At 38.2% G+C, this 15,625-nt stretch overlaps 1 protein-coding gene across 2 annotated transcripts in view; it reads left to right on the top strand.

Annotated features, from left to right (window-relative positions):
- Nucleotides 1-14,783, top strand: part of BTAF1 (B-TFIID TATA-box binding protein associated factor 1) — a 100,977-nt gene extending 86,194 nt beyond the window's left edge. For both annotated transcript variants that reach the window (XM_012454768.2, XM_012454769.3), the window contains 5 exons: nt 1,533-1,685; nt 7,531-7,742; nt 10,269-10,428; nt 10,806-10,976; nt 12,471-14,783. In XM_012454768.2, coding sequence (XP_012310191.1) covers nt 1,533-1,685; nt 7,531-7,742; nt 10,269-10,428; nt 10,806-10,976; nt 12,471-12,614 — 840 coding nt within the window. In that variant the 3' untranslated portion in view covers nt 12,615-14,783. The remainder of the gene's footprint in view (nt 1-1,532; nt 1,686-7,530; nt 7,743-10,268; nt 10,429-10,805; nt 10,977-12,470) is intronic.
- The last annotated feature ends 842 nt before the right edge of the window (nt 14,784-15,625 follow it).

Below are 15,625 nucleotides of genomic sequence, written 5' to 3'. Positions count from 1 at the left end.
AACATTTGAGCAAAGATCTGAAGGAGGACTGAGGCATGCAGGTATATAGGGGGACGTGATCCCAGGCAGAGGATGCAAAAAGTACAGTCAAGACAGATCATTCCTCATATGCTTGAGAGAATAGCAAATGAAAAAGAGGTGGCAAGTGTCACCTTAACTTTTTCTTTCCCTCTTGAATATTCCACCGCAGAAAACCTCCTGCCAATAGATTAAGTACTATAGCATTTTTAAAGATAGAAGAAGGAAAAGGTAGTTATGAAGACCTAATTTTTTTTTTTTTTTAAGAGAATGGGTCATGCTTGTTGCCCAGGGTGGAGTGTGGTGTTGCAATCATAGCTTACTGCAACCTCAGACTCCAGGGCTCAAGCAATCCTCAGCCTCAGTTTCCTTAGTAGGTAGGACTACAGGTGCACACCACCACAACCTGGCTAATTAAAAAAAATTTTTTTAGTGATAATGTCTCACCATATTGCCCAGGCTGGTGTTGAACTTCTGGCCTCAAGTGATCCTGCCTACTCAGCTTCCTAAGTAGCTGGGTTTATAGGTGCGAACCACTGCACCTGGCCTCTCCCACAATTTTTAATCCTAGTGTTCAGCACTGTCTTGAGCTTTGCCAATGGAGCTTACTAATAAAAAACTGTGCCAAGGGTCAGACCCTAAGAGGCAGAAGAGAAAGTGTGGCTGAGTCAGAGAAGAGACCATATAAGGTTCTGTTTCACAAACACAACCACTTGAGACAATCACCTAGCTCCCCTTCCCTCCTCTCTTCTACTGAATCAGAATAATGTGTAGAAGGGAGAGAATTTCAGGTTTATAAGGTCCTCAAGAATTTTTTTTTTTTTTTTGAGACGGAGTCTTGCTCTCTTGCCCAGGCTGGAGTGCAGTGGCATGATCTTGGTTCACTGCAACCTCTGCCTCCTGGGTTCAAGTGATTCTCCTGCCTCAGCCTCCCAAGTAGCTGGGATTACAGGCACCCACCACCATGTCTGGCTAATTTTTGTATTTTTAGTAGAGACGGGTTTTCACCATGTTGTCCAAACTGGTCTCAAACTCCTGACCTCAGGTGGTCAGCCCACCTCAGCCTCCCAAAGTGCTGGGATTACAGGGGTGAGCCACCACGCCTGGTCAGAAATTTTTATACTCACTGAAGTTTGAGCAACTTTTCTGTCTAAAACGATGCCTGGTTCCAGAAGCGTCTGTCTGCATTAGCAGGTACTTTGAGTGTGAAAGAGTTTTCAAGAAAACAACTAAGACATCCAGTTTGCCACGAGAAGCTCATTGGTGGGGGAGACATATATAAACAGTACAATTTATATGCGTTATAAATGTCCGCATAGAAATATATACAAACTGCACAAGAATCTCAGATGAGACATTTGAACTGGTTCTTGAAGAATGAGTAGAAGTTTGCCAAGCAAGAAGAGGGAGAAGGGCATTCTAAACAGCATAGGAAATAGCATAGGAAAAGATACAGAGATAAAAATGTGTGATATGCGAAATTGACTCATATATACGTTTTTTTCCTCTTAAAGGCATTACAGTACTTACGTAAACTGTGTAACCATCCAGCATTAGTCTTAACACCTCAACATCCAGAATTCAAGACGACTACTGAAAAACTGGCAGTTCAGAATTCTTCTCTACATGATATACAACATGCCCCTAAGCTCTCAGCTTTGAAACAAGTATGTATGTCTTTTAACTGCTATATGTATGTTACACACCAGGAATATAAATTCTTGGTAAATTTGCTTAAAGATTACTATGTTTACCATTTATTTTTAAATTTGGATCTGTTAAATTTTTGATACAGCTTTTTAAAAAAATGTGCTTAAAATATATACAACACAAAATATGCCATTTTAGCCATTTTAAGAGTGTAAATCTGAGGCATTAATTATATTTACAATGTTGTATAACCATCACCACTATCTTATTTCTAAAATATTTCCACCACCCAAACAGAAACTCTATATTCATCAAGCAATAATTCTTCATTCTCCCTTCCTCTAACCCCTGGCAATCTCTAATCTACTTTCTCTATGAATTTGCCTGTTCTAAATATTTCATTTAAGTGAAATCATAAAATATTTGTCATTTGTGGCTTACTTAGTCAGTTTTATGGATATGCCACGTTTCATTTATCCATTTATATGTCAGGCGACACTTGGGTTGCTTTCACCTTTTAGCTATTGTGAAAAATGCTACAGTGAACATTGGCTTACAAGTATCCATCTGAGTTACTCTTTTCAGTTCTGTTGGCTAGAGACTAAGGAGTGGAATAGGTAGGTCATATAGCATTTCTGTGTTTAACATTCTCAAGAACTGCAAAATGAGAAGAACTATTTTTCACAATGGCTACACCATTTTACATTCCCACCAGCAACCCTGTACCAGGGTTCCAGGTTCTTCATATCCTTGCCAACACATGTTAATTTCTTTTTTTAATTACAGTCATTCTGCTAGGTATGAAATAACTCCTTGTGAATTTGATTTGCTATTCCCTAATGACTAATGATGTTGAGCATCTTTTCTGTGCTTATTGGACATTTCTATATCTTCATTAGAAGAATGTCTATTCAGGTTCTTTACCCATTTTCATTGGATTGTTTCTCTTGAATATGAGTTTGAGAAGTTTTGTTTTGTTGTGGTGTTTTTTTTTTTTCTTTTATTTGAGCTGGGGGTCTCACTGTGTTGCCAAGGCTGGTCTTGAACTTCTGGCCTCAAACGATCCTCCCACCTGGGCCTGCCAAAGCCCTGGGATTATAGGCATGAGCTACCACACCCTGCTGGGAAGTTGTGTATAATTCTGGATATTAAAACTCTTATCAGACATATGATTTGCAGATATTTCCTCCCATTTTATAGGTTATCTTTTTACTTTCTTGATAATGTCTTCCATGGTTTCTAATGAGAAATTAGATGTTATACTGGAAATATAACACATGTTATTGGAGTTTTTTTTTTTTTTTTTTTTTTGAGATGGAGTCTTGCTCTGTCTCCCAGGCTGGAGTGCAGTGGCACGATCTTGGTTAACTGCAACCTCCGTCTCCTGGGTTCAAGTGATTCTCCTGCCTACAGGCATGTGCCACCATGCCCGGCTACTTTTTGTATTTTTAGTAGAGACGAGGTTTCACCATTTTGGCCAGGATGGTCTCGATCTCTTGACCTCATGATCCACTCACCTCAGTCTACCAAAGTGCTGGGATTACAGGCGTGAGCCACTGTGCCTGGCCTGAAGATCCCTTTTATGTGGCCGTTTGCTTTTTGCTTGCTGCTTTCAGGATTCTCTTTGTCTTTCAACAGTTTATAATATGTGTCAATGTGGATTTCTTTATTTTACTGGGAGCTGCATACTCTGTCATTTGACTGATGTTACCCTCTTGGTGTTGCTTTTAAAAATGAATTTTTAAAAAAAATTCTAAGATTTCAAAAGATTAAGAGAACCAATTTCAAGCACCAAAATTTAGCACTAATGTCATTTAGTACTAACTACCCTTATAAAAGACAATTTTATTGTAAAATCTAGACTTTAGTAATTGTTTTAGCTTGTAGTCAGTAGTTATTTTGGCCTAAAGCTCATTGAGAACAACTAATGAATGAAGATTTTAGATTTCACATAGGTTAATGTGGAAAATGTTATCTAATAGTGTATCTGGCATATATATCCAAATATGTATTCTTATGTCACTAAACATAAAATGGACTGTTTACTTTCATACCATAAAATTGACGAATCAGTGTTATGTTTAAATATATGGAATGGTTTTCTTGTTTAACCAAACCTTGCTATATAGGCCTTTATATAAAATGTTCATGGTTTTCCTAACATAGCTAGTATATTAGGTAAAGCTGTAAGATATACTTAGTCAAGGAGTCCTCTAATTAGATCTGTTTCCAAATAAAAATTGAATTTCATCCATATTTGAATTATACATAGGCTCTTACAGGTTTTTTTTTTTTTTTTTTCAGCAGTTGCTACTTAAATTGATCTCTTATTTTAGAGTGTGCTTCTTGTCGCCCTGACACATCTCGAATTAAGATGCTTAGGAAGTCTGCAACTTAAAGAGGTCCAAATTATTTTTGGCTGTCCTCATGGAAGAATTTTCTAGTAGCCTTCTTTTCCATTTTCTTGTTTTTTTTCAGCCAGAGTGAAGGTTCTGTCTCAGGAAGGATACATTTATTTTTTTAATCTAAATATGTATATGCAGTGAAGTTAGAGAAGTTGTCTTACTTGCTTTCTAAAAATCTGTCAGTAGAAACATGTTTATCAGCAAGTAGTGCTGGGAGAAGTATCTAATATTGCCAAAGCTAGAATGAAAAATTCCAGGAGGCTGTAATGATTAACTAAAACTCCAGGTTAAATTTAATGGAAATACACAAAGTGAGTTTTAAAAGAAAATACTGAAGTATATTTTGATTTTGTGAGACTTAGCAAATATTTTACATGAGGCAAAGTTGAATTTGATTTGATGGCAAATTCACTATAAGAACCGTGTGAATTAGTTGCCATAAATAAAACTAATAGGATCTTGGGTGGGATTAATAACCATATAATGGCCAAAATGAGGGCATCATACTTTGATTGTATTTCATACCAGTCAGAACAAATTTTGACTATTACAGTTTTGAACACTATAAGTGGAAGAACAAAAAGGTAAAACATCTAGAAGTCATTTTATATGAGGAATGATTGAAAAAACTGAGGTAATTGAGCCTATGCTGAAGTTAGGGCAAGATAAAATTAAAATGCTCTCTAGGGAGTCAGCTGGCCTCAGACACCATTATTAGATGGCCTTGGTAAATGTTTGCTAGAGTCTAGTAATCAGCTTTTCAAGGCCCTGAACTAGATCAGTGTCTCAGGGCAGACTTAAAAGTTATAGATTAGTGAGAATACCAGAGTTCAGTTCTCCTGCCAGACAGGAATACTCATGTCAAATGAATGAGTATTTAGTAGGATAGCTGCACCAGGGAAAGATTACATTAGGAAGAATGTCTGGTAAGTATGGACTTGGAGAAATCCTAGTTAGATATCCTTAAAGTGTTATCTTTAATGTTTTGACATTGCTGCCTGTGGGACTGAAATAATTGAGTGTGCATAACATAGACATTCCTGATAAAATTTCACTCTCTGGAACTCTTGTGGTATCTATAAAGAATGTTCCACTGATGATATCACTTCTTTTTCTTCTCCTAGAAAGAGGGTCACTCTGTCACTCAGGCTGGAGTACAGTGGCGTGGTCCTAACTCCAACCTCAAACATCTGGGCTCAAGCAATCCTTTCACCTCAGCCTCCCAAGTAACTAGGACCACAGGCATGTGCTACCATACCTGGCTAATTTTGTTTTTGTTTTTTAGAGATGGGGTCTTCCTGTGTTGCCCAGGCTGGTCTTGAACTTCTGGCCTCAAGCAGTCTTCCCACATTGGTATCCCACAGTGCTAAGATTATAGGCATGAGCCACTATGCTCAGCCAATATCACATTATTTATACTGGGTACTACACAGTCACATCTCTCCTGAGACACCTTAGATAGGACTTTTAAAACGAAACAGCTTGAATAGTAATTTGATTGCAGATTTAAGGGCAAGATGTAGGGATAATTACATTGCTCAGACTTCTTCATTTGGAGGAATGCCTCCCTTGTATACCATATGCCTACTATATAATAAAAATTAAACTTTAAGCACTGTTAGGTAGAAGAGTGAGAACATGTGTTGTTCCGCAAGCATTGAATTGTAATAATAGAGGTGAAATGTCACCTACCAGGGAAGATTATTAGAGACTCAGTGCCCAAAGTTTTTATTGGAGGCTGGTCACATGTACTCCCTTTGCCTAGCATGAATCAAAATTCCAGACCCTCAGAAGGCAGGTTTCAGCCTAAATTACATTATTTGCACAATAGTTTAGGCACACTAAACTATCATTACCAGATAGGGACTGATGGGAAGACTCCTGAAATCCAAGTTCCAAACTTCAACCTTACAAAGACGACTTTCTGAGGAAAACAGTGTTCCTTTTCTGTACAACACCATAAGTGTTTTACTTTGAGTTTGGAGTTTGCCTGGATGGGCTTTTGGTTATCTTTCCTATTGGAACTTTTGGTTTTTTGAGTAACTTCTGTTAGTAGAAAGGAGAAAGCATCTTGCCTTAAGATCTTAAATTGGCCCAATGCAGTGGCTCATGCCTGTAATCCCAGCACTTTGGGAGGCTGAGGTGGGCAGATTACCTGAGGTCAGGAGTTTGAAACCAACATGGCGAAACCCCATCTCTATAAGATTACAAAAATTAGCTGGGAATGGTGGCGGGCACCTGTAATCCCAGCTAGTCAGGAGGCTAAAGCAAGAGAGTCTCTTGAACCCAGGAGGTGGAGGTTGCAATGCGCCGAGATCATGCCACTGCACTTCAGCCTGGGCAATAGAGGAAGACTCCAGCCCCCTCCCACCACAGCAAAAACAAAATCTTAGATTTTGTTTTTGCAACCTCTGCCTTCTGGGTTCCAGTGATTCTCCTGTCTCAGCCTCCTGAGTAGCTGGGACTACTGGCATGTGCCACCATACCTGGCTAATTTTTATATTTTTAGTAGAGATGGGGTTTTGCCATGTTGGCCCTGCTAGTCTTGAACTCTTGACCTCAAGTGATGTGCCTGCCTCGGCCTCCCAAAGTGCTGGGATTGCAGGTGTGAGCCAGCACCCCTGACCTAGATCTTAGCTTCTGAACAGAGTTCAGTAGGTAAAATACTGTGGATGAAGAAGAGTACTATTGGGTATACTAGGTTTGTCAAATGGATCTAAACATGATTCTCTTGGATTTTATTCACTCATTTATTAATTGTACTTGCTATGTGCAAGGCACCAAACCACTTTAGGAAAAAGTATAAATGATCTATAGCAAAGTGTGGTTTCTGCCATTAAAGATCTTGATCTCAGATATAGTAATAAAATAAGCTCTTTTGTCAAGAATCCAAATCTAGCTAAATGCTTCTTTTCTATAATTTTGTTTTCTACCAAATGTGGCTACTCCATTGTTTGCTTCGTACATTATTGAATAACCCTTTATAAACCAGTTTTCCTGTGGCATCTTCTTTATCATTACTCTCAATAAACATTTATTGAGGCATTAGTGACCCTCAAGGATTGAGGATAAGGAAAGTAGGTTTGTTAGATAAACTTCTGGGCCAAGCATGGTGGCTCATGCCTGTAGTCCTAGCACTTTGGGAGGCCAAGGCAGGAGGATCATTTGAGCTCAGGAGTTCAAGTCCAGCCTGAGAAATACAGTGAGACCTTGAGTCTATAAAAATTAAAAATTAAAACTTCTGAAAAGGTGACTGGGGAACTCTAAGCCTGAGCACCTCAAAAACCAGTGTGCCACAGGGTGACAGATAGCTGCAGCCCAAAGTGCTAATCTGCTTTACAGGTTTCAGGTACATTTAACCTTTTCTTGCCAGAGAGAGAAATATTTGTCACCATGAGATTAGTTACCTACTTTTATTGAGCACCTATGGAGTGATTGATTTTTTTTTCTTCCTAAGTTGCTGTTGGACTGTGGTTTGGGAAATGGCAGCACTTCTGAGAGTGGCACAGAGTCTGTTGTGGCTCAGCACAGGATACTGATCTTCTGTCAGCTGAAAAGCATGCTTGATATAGTAGAGCATGATCTCCTCAAACCTCACTTGCCCTCTGTCACTTACTTGAGATTAGATGGCAGCATACCTCCTGGTCAGAGGCATTCCATTGTTTCCCGGTAAGTGGTTTCTAAGACTCTTATTTATAAATAAATCTATTATTACGTACATAGAAGTTTACCCCATGAAATATTTTCATTGGCTAAATATCTGCAAATGGTTTGTGTGATTCACCCCAAATAACCCCCTTTTAAAATATAGAACTACAGAAATATAATCGAATAGATTATTTGTTCAGTAAATGAAAAGGTATGACTATAATAGGAATGCACTCTGAAGAGCATGAAAGAAATTTAAGGCATAAACCAACAGTAGAGATGACTCCTTTCCCCCTTACGTTTTTGGGAGGATTAGGGTAAGAGGAACCAAACAAGTGTCTTAGCCAAAATCTCCATCCTAATCCCTGTTTCTGTGCTGATAACAAGTTGGAATCTAGCCCAGCTAGGAAGGAGAACTGGTGCTGCAGTGTTTACATGTGGTTTGCAGCCTCTACTTTTAAAATCTCAGGGGTTGCTTTTTTTTTTTTTTTTTTTTTTTTTTTTTGAGACGGAGTTTCGCTCTCGTTACCCAGGCTGGAGTGCAATGGCGCGATCTCGGCTCACCGCAACCTCCGCCTCCTGGGTTCAGGCAATTCTCCTGCCTCAGCTTCCTGAGTAGCTTGGATTACAGGCACGCGCCACCATGCCCAGCTAATTTTTTTGTATTAGTAGAGACGGGGTTTCACAATGTTGACCAGGATGGTCTCGATCTCTTGACCTCGTGATCCACCCGCCTCGGCCTCCCAAAGTGCTGGGATTACAGGCTTGAGCCACCGCGCCCGGCCGGGTTGCTTTTTTTTAAGTGCATATTCCTAGGTTCTGCTTAGTCCCAAAGCTGATGACTTCAAGAGTAGGCATTTTTGTTGTAGTTGAGACAGAGTTTTGCTCTCTCGCCCAGGCTGGAGTGCAATGGTGCAGTCTTAGCTCACTGCAACCTCCACCTCCTGGGTTCAAGCGATGCTCCTGCCTCAGCCTCCTGAGTAGCTGGGATTACAGGCGCCCTCCACCATGTCCGGGTAATTTTTGTATTTTTAGTAGAGATGGGGTTTCACCATGTTGGCCAGGCTGGTCTCGAACTCCCGACCTCATTCATGATCTGGCCATCTCGACCTTGCAAAGTGCTGGGATTACAGGCGTGAGCCACTGCACCCAGCCAGAGTAGGCTTTTTTAACAAGCATCCCGGCTGGGTGCGGTGGCTCACGCCTTTAATCCCAGCACTTTGTGAGGCCGAGGCAGGCAGATTACTTGAGGTCAGGAGTTCGAGACCAGCTTTGGCCAACATGGTGAAACCCCCCGTCTCTACTAAAAATACAAATATTAGCTGGATGTGATGGCACATGCCTGCATTCCCAGCTATTCTGGAGGCCGAGGCAGGAGAATGACTTAAACCCAGGAGACAGAGGTTGCAGTGAGCCAAAATAATGCCACTGTACTCCAGCCTGTGCAACAGAGTGAGCGACTCCGTCTCAAAAAAAAAAAAAAAGGCAGCCGGGCGCAGTGTCTCACGCCTATAATCCCAGCACTTTGGGAGGCCAAGGTAGGTGGATCACGAGGTCAAGAAATCGAGACCATCCTGGTCAACATGGTGAAACCCCGTCTCTACTAAAAATACAAAAATTAGCTGGGCATGGTGGCGTGCGCCTGTAGTCCCAGGTACTCGGGAGGCTGAGGCAGGAGAATTGCTTGAACCTGGGAGGCGGAGGTTGCGGTGAGCTGAGATCACGCCATTGCACTCTAGCCTGGGTAACAAGAGCGAAACTCCGTCAAAAAAAAAAAAAAAAAAAAAAAAAGCATCCCTAAGAGATCATTAGGCACAATAAAGTTAGAGACCCAGGAAGAGGCTTTGAAGGCCTACACACTCAGGTTTGACTCCTTACTGTGCTGTTTAAGCAGTGTTCTTTTGAGCTTGTTTATCATTCACACAGCCTCAGTCTAAAATAGGGATATTGGTAATACCCTTATAGAGCTATTCTAACAATAAAATAAAATAATGCATATAAAGTACAAAGCCCATTGCTTGACTTGTAGTAGAGTAATACATCATAGCTTGGTAGCTGCTATTTTTAATGTTAGGTTTTTCTTTTTCCTAAAAGTTACCAGATGTCCTTTGTCAGTGTCTTCTAGGACTAGTACAGTAGTAGCAACCCTAATACTCTCATCTTCTGTCTTCCCTGAATGAAAGTCTGGCTTGTTCTCACATTTATCTCTGTCCCCATACTTTAAAGGTTCATAGTTTGGTTTTATTTTAATTATAATTAGCATTTAGTTATATTTTTGCAAGTTAGTCCTTACCTGATGTTACTAAATTCAATGCAGTTTGCCTTATTTTGTATTTATGAAACTCCTGACTTGCTTTGGAATGCTTTTTTTTTACTAAAAGCATTATGCATATTGAGAGGATATTTTTCTCAGGTGATCACAGAAGATCCCTGTCGTGGATTTTTAAAGCAGCGTTTTCATTTGTGCTCTTTATTTTTATTTAAGAGTTTTTGTTATAGGACTTATAAGGAATGGACTAATTTTATTTTTGTTATCTATACTTTTAGGTTTAATAATGACCCATCTATAGACGTTCTGTTACTTACCACTCACGTTGGTGGCCTGGGACTTAATTTGACAGGCGCTGACACGGTAGTATTTGTGGAGCATGACTGGAATCCTATGCGAGATCTACAAGCCATGGACCGGGCCCATCGCATTGGGCAGGTAAAAGTCAATTTTACCTCACAGATGTTAACCTGTGCACTGGAAAAATACTCCCGCAAAAAGATAGGAAACCTTGGTGCAGACCTTGCTCTGGTGTTAACAAGTGTTATCACCTTGGACAGATCACTTATCTCTTCTGCGGTGCCACTTCCTCATGCATTAAATGAGGTGCCAGCACTAAGAAAATGTGGATCACTGTCCATCCCTAATATTCTGTGATTTGCTGCACACATTTTGAGCTCGTGCGGCCAGACAAAATAAAAATCCAACCCTAGTTAGGTAGTAGAAAATAACAAGTCTACAAGCCCTCTGACTTGATGGAAGCTCAAAGCTTATCAATATATGTTACAGTTGGCTTAACTGTTTTTCTTATCCAGAAACGGGTGGTTAATGTATACCGACTGATAACCAGAGGAACATTGGAAGAAAAGATAATGGGGTTGCAGAAATTCAAGATGAACATAGCAAATACCGTTATTAGCCAAGAGAATTCTAGTTTGCAGAGCATGGGGACTGAGCAGCTTCTTGATCTGTTTACTCTTGATAAGGTAAAGAACTTAACACAATTTGTTGTATCTGTGACTGCTAAGTTGAAAGTATTAAAGGAGCAGCAAAATGGATTCACTTTAGTATCCATGAGATCACCCTTGGAGGGAATTTTTGGTGCCTGGATAAACTCTGCAGCATACTAGAGGATGTGTGAAGTTTTTATTTTTTTTTTTTAATTGATGTCTTCATTATCTTGCCTCAAGGTTTCTTTCCTTAGTCCTTTTCTGCTAAAGCACAGGTTATCCTTGGAGTCAGTAAGACTCATGGTTCTTGGCCTTGCCTCCTGTTAACTGTTTACCTTAGGCAGATTATCTCCTCTGAGCTTCTATACCTATTTTACTACGTGGTTATGAGGTAAAATAATATATATAAGCAGTCAGAAAGGATACCTAGTATAGATTCTCAAATAGTAGGCATTGTTATTATTGCAGATGATGAAACTAATATATCAGATAACAATCTATAGGTAACATCCTTAGATAACATCTAAGGATGCACCACTTGGAAGTATTAGTGAGTCTAATATTGTAAAAACCAATATAGTTGGATTTAAAGTCCTATGTAGATTCAGAAAATCCATTGCATACGTAGTATAAATTATGGTGTGAAATAGCCATTTATGATGAAATTAAAACTAGGTGTAATAACAGAAATGTACTTTCAAGTAAGAGAAAATCATTCTGCCATACTCTGTATATGTTAAACCACATTTGAATTATGTCTAATTTGGGGTGCTACCTTTTAAATGGTAACAAATTAAGTCCCTGGTGGCCGGAATGGAGGCAGGTTCTTCAATCATGTCATATTGAAAGTTGAGATACTGAAAGTCAAGATGAAGTTGGAAGAATGAGACATGTTTAACATAGAAAAAACAAGGCTCAAAGAAACATACATAGTTGTCTTCAGATACCTTTTATTCTGTTTGAAGGAATATTCTTATGGGTGACTTTCAGTGAACAGAACTGGGCTCAGAGGGATGTTTTAGGGAAATTGCCTATTGCCATGAAGGCCACTAATTAGACAATTGTCAGAATTTCAAAACAGACTATATTAGAACATTTTAATATCAGTGTTAGATTTCCTTAATCTGATCTTTATACGTTATGTAAGAGAATATTCTTGTTTTTAGGAATACATGCTGATTCATGGGATAAAAGGACATGATGTCTACAACTTTCTCTCAAATTGTTAAGGGAAAAAACTAATAACTTTATTTCTGACATCCATATATACATACACACATATATATAGGGAGAGAAAATGATAAAGCAAATTCTTTGTTATATTCTTACAATTCTTCCAGAATTTTGAGTGTCTTTCCAAATAAACTAAGAATAACAAATAAATATGTTTGGAGAGCATGAATTTCCCCATCACTTGAAGTGTTCAACTCTGTTGAATAATTGTAGTAGTAGAAACAAGTGTGATTTTAAAGGAAAATATCATTTCTGAAGTTAACCTCTCATTTTATTTTTTTGCCAATTTTTCTTAAGGATGGCAAAGCAGAAAAAGCTGACACCTCCGCTTCTGGGAAAGCAAGTATGAAATCAATTCTTGAAAACCTGAGTGATCTTTGGGATCAAGAGCAGTACGATTCAGAGTATAGCCTGGAAAATTTTATGCATTCTCTCAAGTAACTATCAAATATTGTAAATGGAATTGCTGCTAGTTCAGTTACATTTCTGCTGATATTCAGCAAATTTCTAAGTTTATGGTGAACTTTTAACTCAATGTGTAAATAGATCTAGAGAATATTCAGCATAATGCTGGCTCTTGTTTCACTGGGGGGAACAAGTTATTCTCCAATATTTGCACTGTATTAAATTTAAATGTTAATGTGAAATGGTTTAAATTTTACATGCTGAAAAGCTGCAGAGCAGAGGAACCAAACCAGGTTTATTTGTGCTACCAGGAGGTGTTCTTACTGGGAACAAGCCTCCCATCTTTAGTCACTTTGTACAGGATAATATCCATGAGTACTTTAGTGTTTATGTATGTTTTTTCTTTTAAATAGAACTTGTTTTTATAATTGATTTAAAATAGGGCTTTTTTTCTATAAAAGCCTTAATGAGCCATAATTTTAAGAATATAAGAATAATGACTATGATATTGGTCAGTCTTAGAACATGAAAATGTCAGACAATGAATTTAATCGGGCCCTTGGTAGAAACCTTTATATATTTAATGCAGATGCATAGTGTTTTTCAAATCTTTAACATCATTTTTTCAACTTCTTTTAAGATAAAATAACTATTCTAACTACAGGTAATGGTATATTTAAGGCTACCATAACATCCTATTTAGAGGGTGGTTTTTTTTTTAATTTATCCAATGGCTACGATATAGCCAGATTCAAAGAACATATGTACTCAATAGGTTTCAATCATATATATAATATATTTTTTGTAACTATGAACATATACAGTTTTCCAGTAGATTTTACACTGTTTAGAATTCCAACACCTATGGTGGAAAGACTGTTTATCGGAGTAAAGCATGACTGAAGCATAAAAGGGAGAATTTCTTTACATACACAAACATACATGAACACGCACATCTATATGCATAGATGTACCTATCCTGCACCCAGAAAGGTGCCTGATATTGGCACTAAAATCATGTAGTTATACTGGGCAGCAATAATAATTGGGCATAAGGCTGATTACTCAATGGTGAGGGTAGGTATATGTAGATAGATAGATGTGTATGTATGTGTTTGTATATATAATTTTGTAAGTTTCATGCATAAATTAATACATGCCTGTGTGCATACATGTATGGGATATATTTGTATATATATGTACAGGTAATAAACATCCCCAAGGTTTGTGGCTGGCCATACACATAGGCATCAGTTAACAACCATCAGACCTCAGCTGTACAATAACAGGTGTTTTGTTTAAAATCATTAAAATTATACTGTTCTGCAGCATTTAGACATTTGTCACATTTCATTAGCTTTGACAAACATACTGTAACATTAAACCTAGCATTCCACAAGAGAATAAATATAAGATTGAAACTGTAAAATATATGCAACTGTGTGTTATTTTAGGAAATGGTCACTAGAAAGAACAAAAGATTATTCAGGTGTACAGGTTTTTTTTCCCCCCATTGTTTAGGATTTTAACTCAAGACTTTATATAGATGAACATTTTAGTATGAGTTGAATGTTTTTTTATTAACTATTATTTATTTGCTAGTTACATAAACCAGCTCTTTAACATAGCTCATACTAATTGATATTTTCTAAGAATAAGTACAGAGCAATATATCATTAAAGGGCTATGAAGGAGCAAAAGAATTCACACGACAATAAAAATTAGTACTTTTTCCCCAATTTGAAATGTCAAATAGAACTAGAAGTAAGATATTTAGGCTGTTTAAACATTGTAAGAGTTGAATCAAAAAGTGTGTATTTCTAGAAGGATGGCTATGAAAATGATGAGTGATTGCTTCTGAATGGGAAACAGGAGTCAGGCCTGACAGGAAAACTTAGATTGGCTATAACATTTATAAAACAATCTTTTGAGTTGTGAAATAGTAAATCACACATTCCAACTTTTCCATAGAAAGGAAAACACATACACCAGTAAGAATTAAGTATTCTCAAAAAGTGACCCAGTCATTGTAGTACATCTTAAGAATAATGGAGAGATGTGGAGAACTGAACTGAGTAATCAATGATATTAAAGAACTGCTGTAATTTTTTGGATGTGATGATTTGGTAGTTGTTTTCTTTTTCACTGTATGGGTGTGGGAAATAAAACAAGCATGACAGAATGTTAACTATTTTAAACTGGGAATTGGGTTCATGGATATCCATTGTACTGTTTCCCTGGGTTTTTGTGTGTTTATGATAGGAAATCGCAAATCGTTAAAAATATAGATTCAGAGATTGTTAGTCTCATAATTTGGGTTTCTCATAGGAAAATCTCAACATTTGGGGGCCTGGATATAATTTTCATTCATATATGCTTAATTGTATATGCTTATTCTATAACCATTTCTCCAAAAAATATTCTAGTGAAAGGGTAAAAGTCTTTGGTGTTGGGACTGATTGAACTGGTATAGCCTTATTCCTTCTGGATGGTTTATATGAACTTATTCAAAGTAAATATTCCACTGAAGCTATTTGAGAATGTGATCACTTAGAGACAAAAGTGGAACTCGAACATAATAGAAATTATAGAAAAGTGGCCGGGCGCGGTGGCTCAAGCCTGTAATCCCAGCACTTTGGGAGGCCGAGGCGGGTGGATCACGAGGTTAAGAGATCAAGACCATCCTGGTCAACATGGTGAAACCCCGTCTCTACTAATACAAAAAATTAGCTGGGCATGGTGGCGCGTGCCTGTAATCCCAGCTACTCAGGAGGCTGAGGCAGGAGAATTGCCTGAACCCAGGAGTCGGAGGTTGCGGTGAGCCGAGATCGCGCCATTGCACTCCAGCCTGGGTAACGAGCAAAACTCCGTCTCAAAAAAAAAAAAAAAAAAAAAGAAATTATAGAAAAGTAACAAATATTCCATCACACATCTGTTCTAAATGTTTAATCCTAATAGAATCTTCTACCTCCTGAAGACCACCCATGCTGGCACCAGTGGAGTCTAAAATGAAATTGGGCTGGGCATGATGGCTTATCCCTATGGGA

The sequence above is a fragment of the Aotus nancymaae genome, unplaced genomic scaffold, assembly GCF_030222135.1.
Source record: "Aotus nancymaae isolate 86718 unplaced genomic scaffold, 86718_ANA_hifiasm-v0.15.2.pri h1tg000010l, whole genome shotgun sequence".
Lineage (NCBI taxonomy): Eukaryota > Metazoa > Chordata > Mammalia > Primates > Aotidae > Aotus > Aotus nancymaae.
This window is presented reverse-complemented; position numbering and strand designations above follow the sequence as displayed.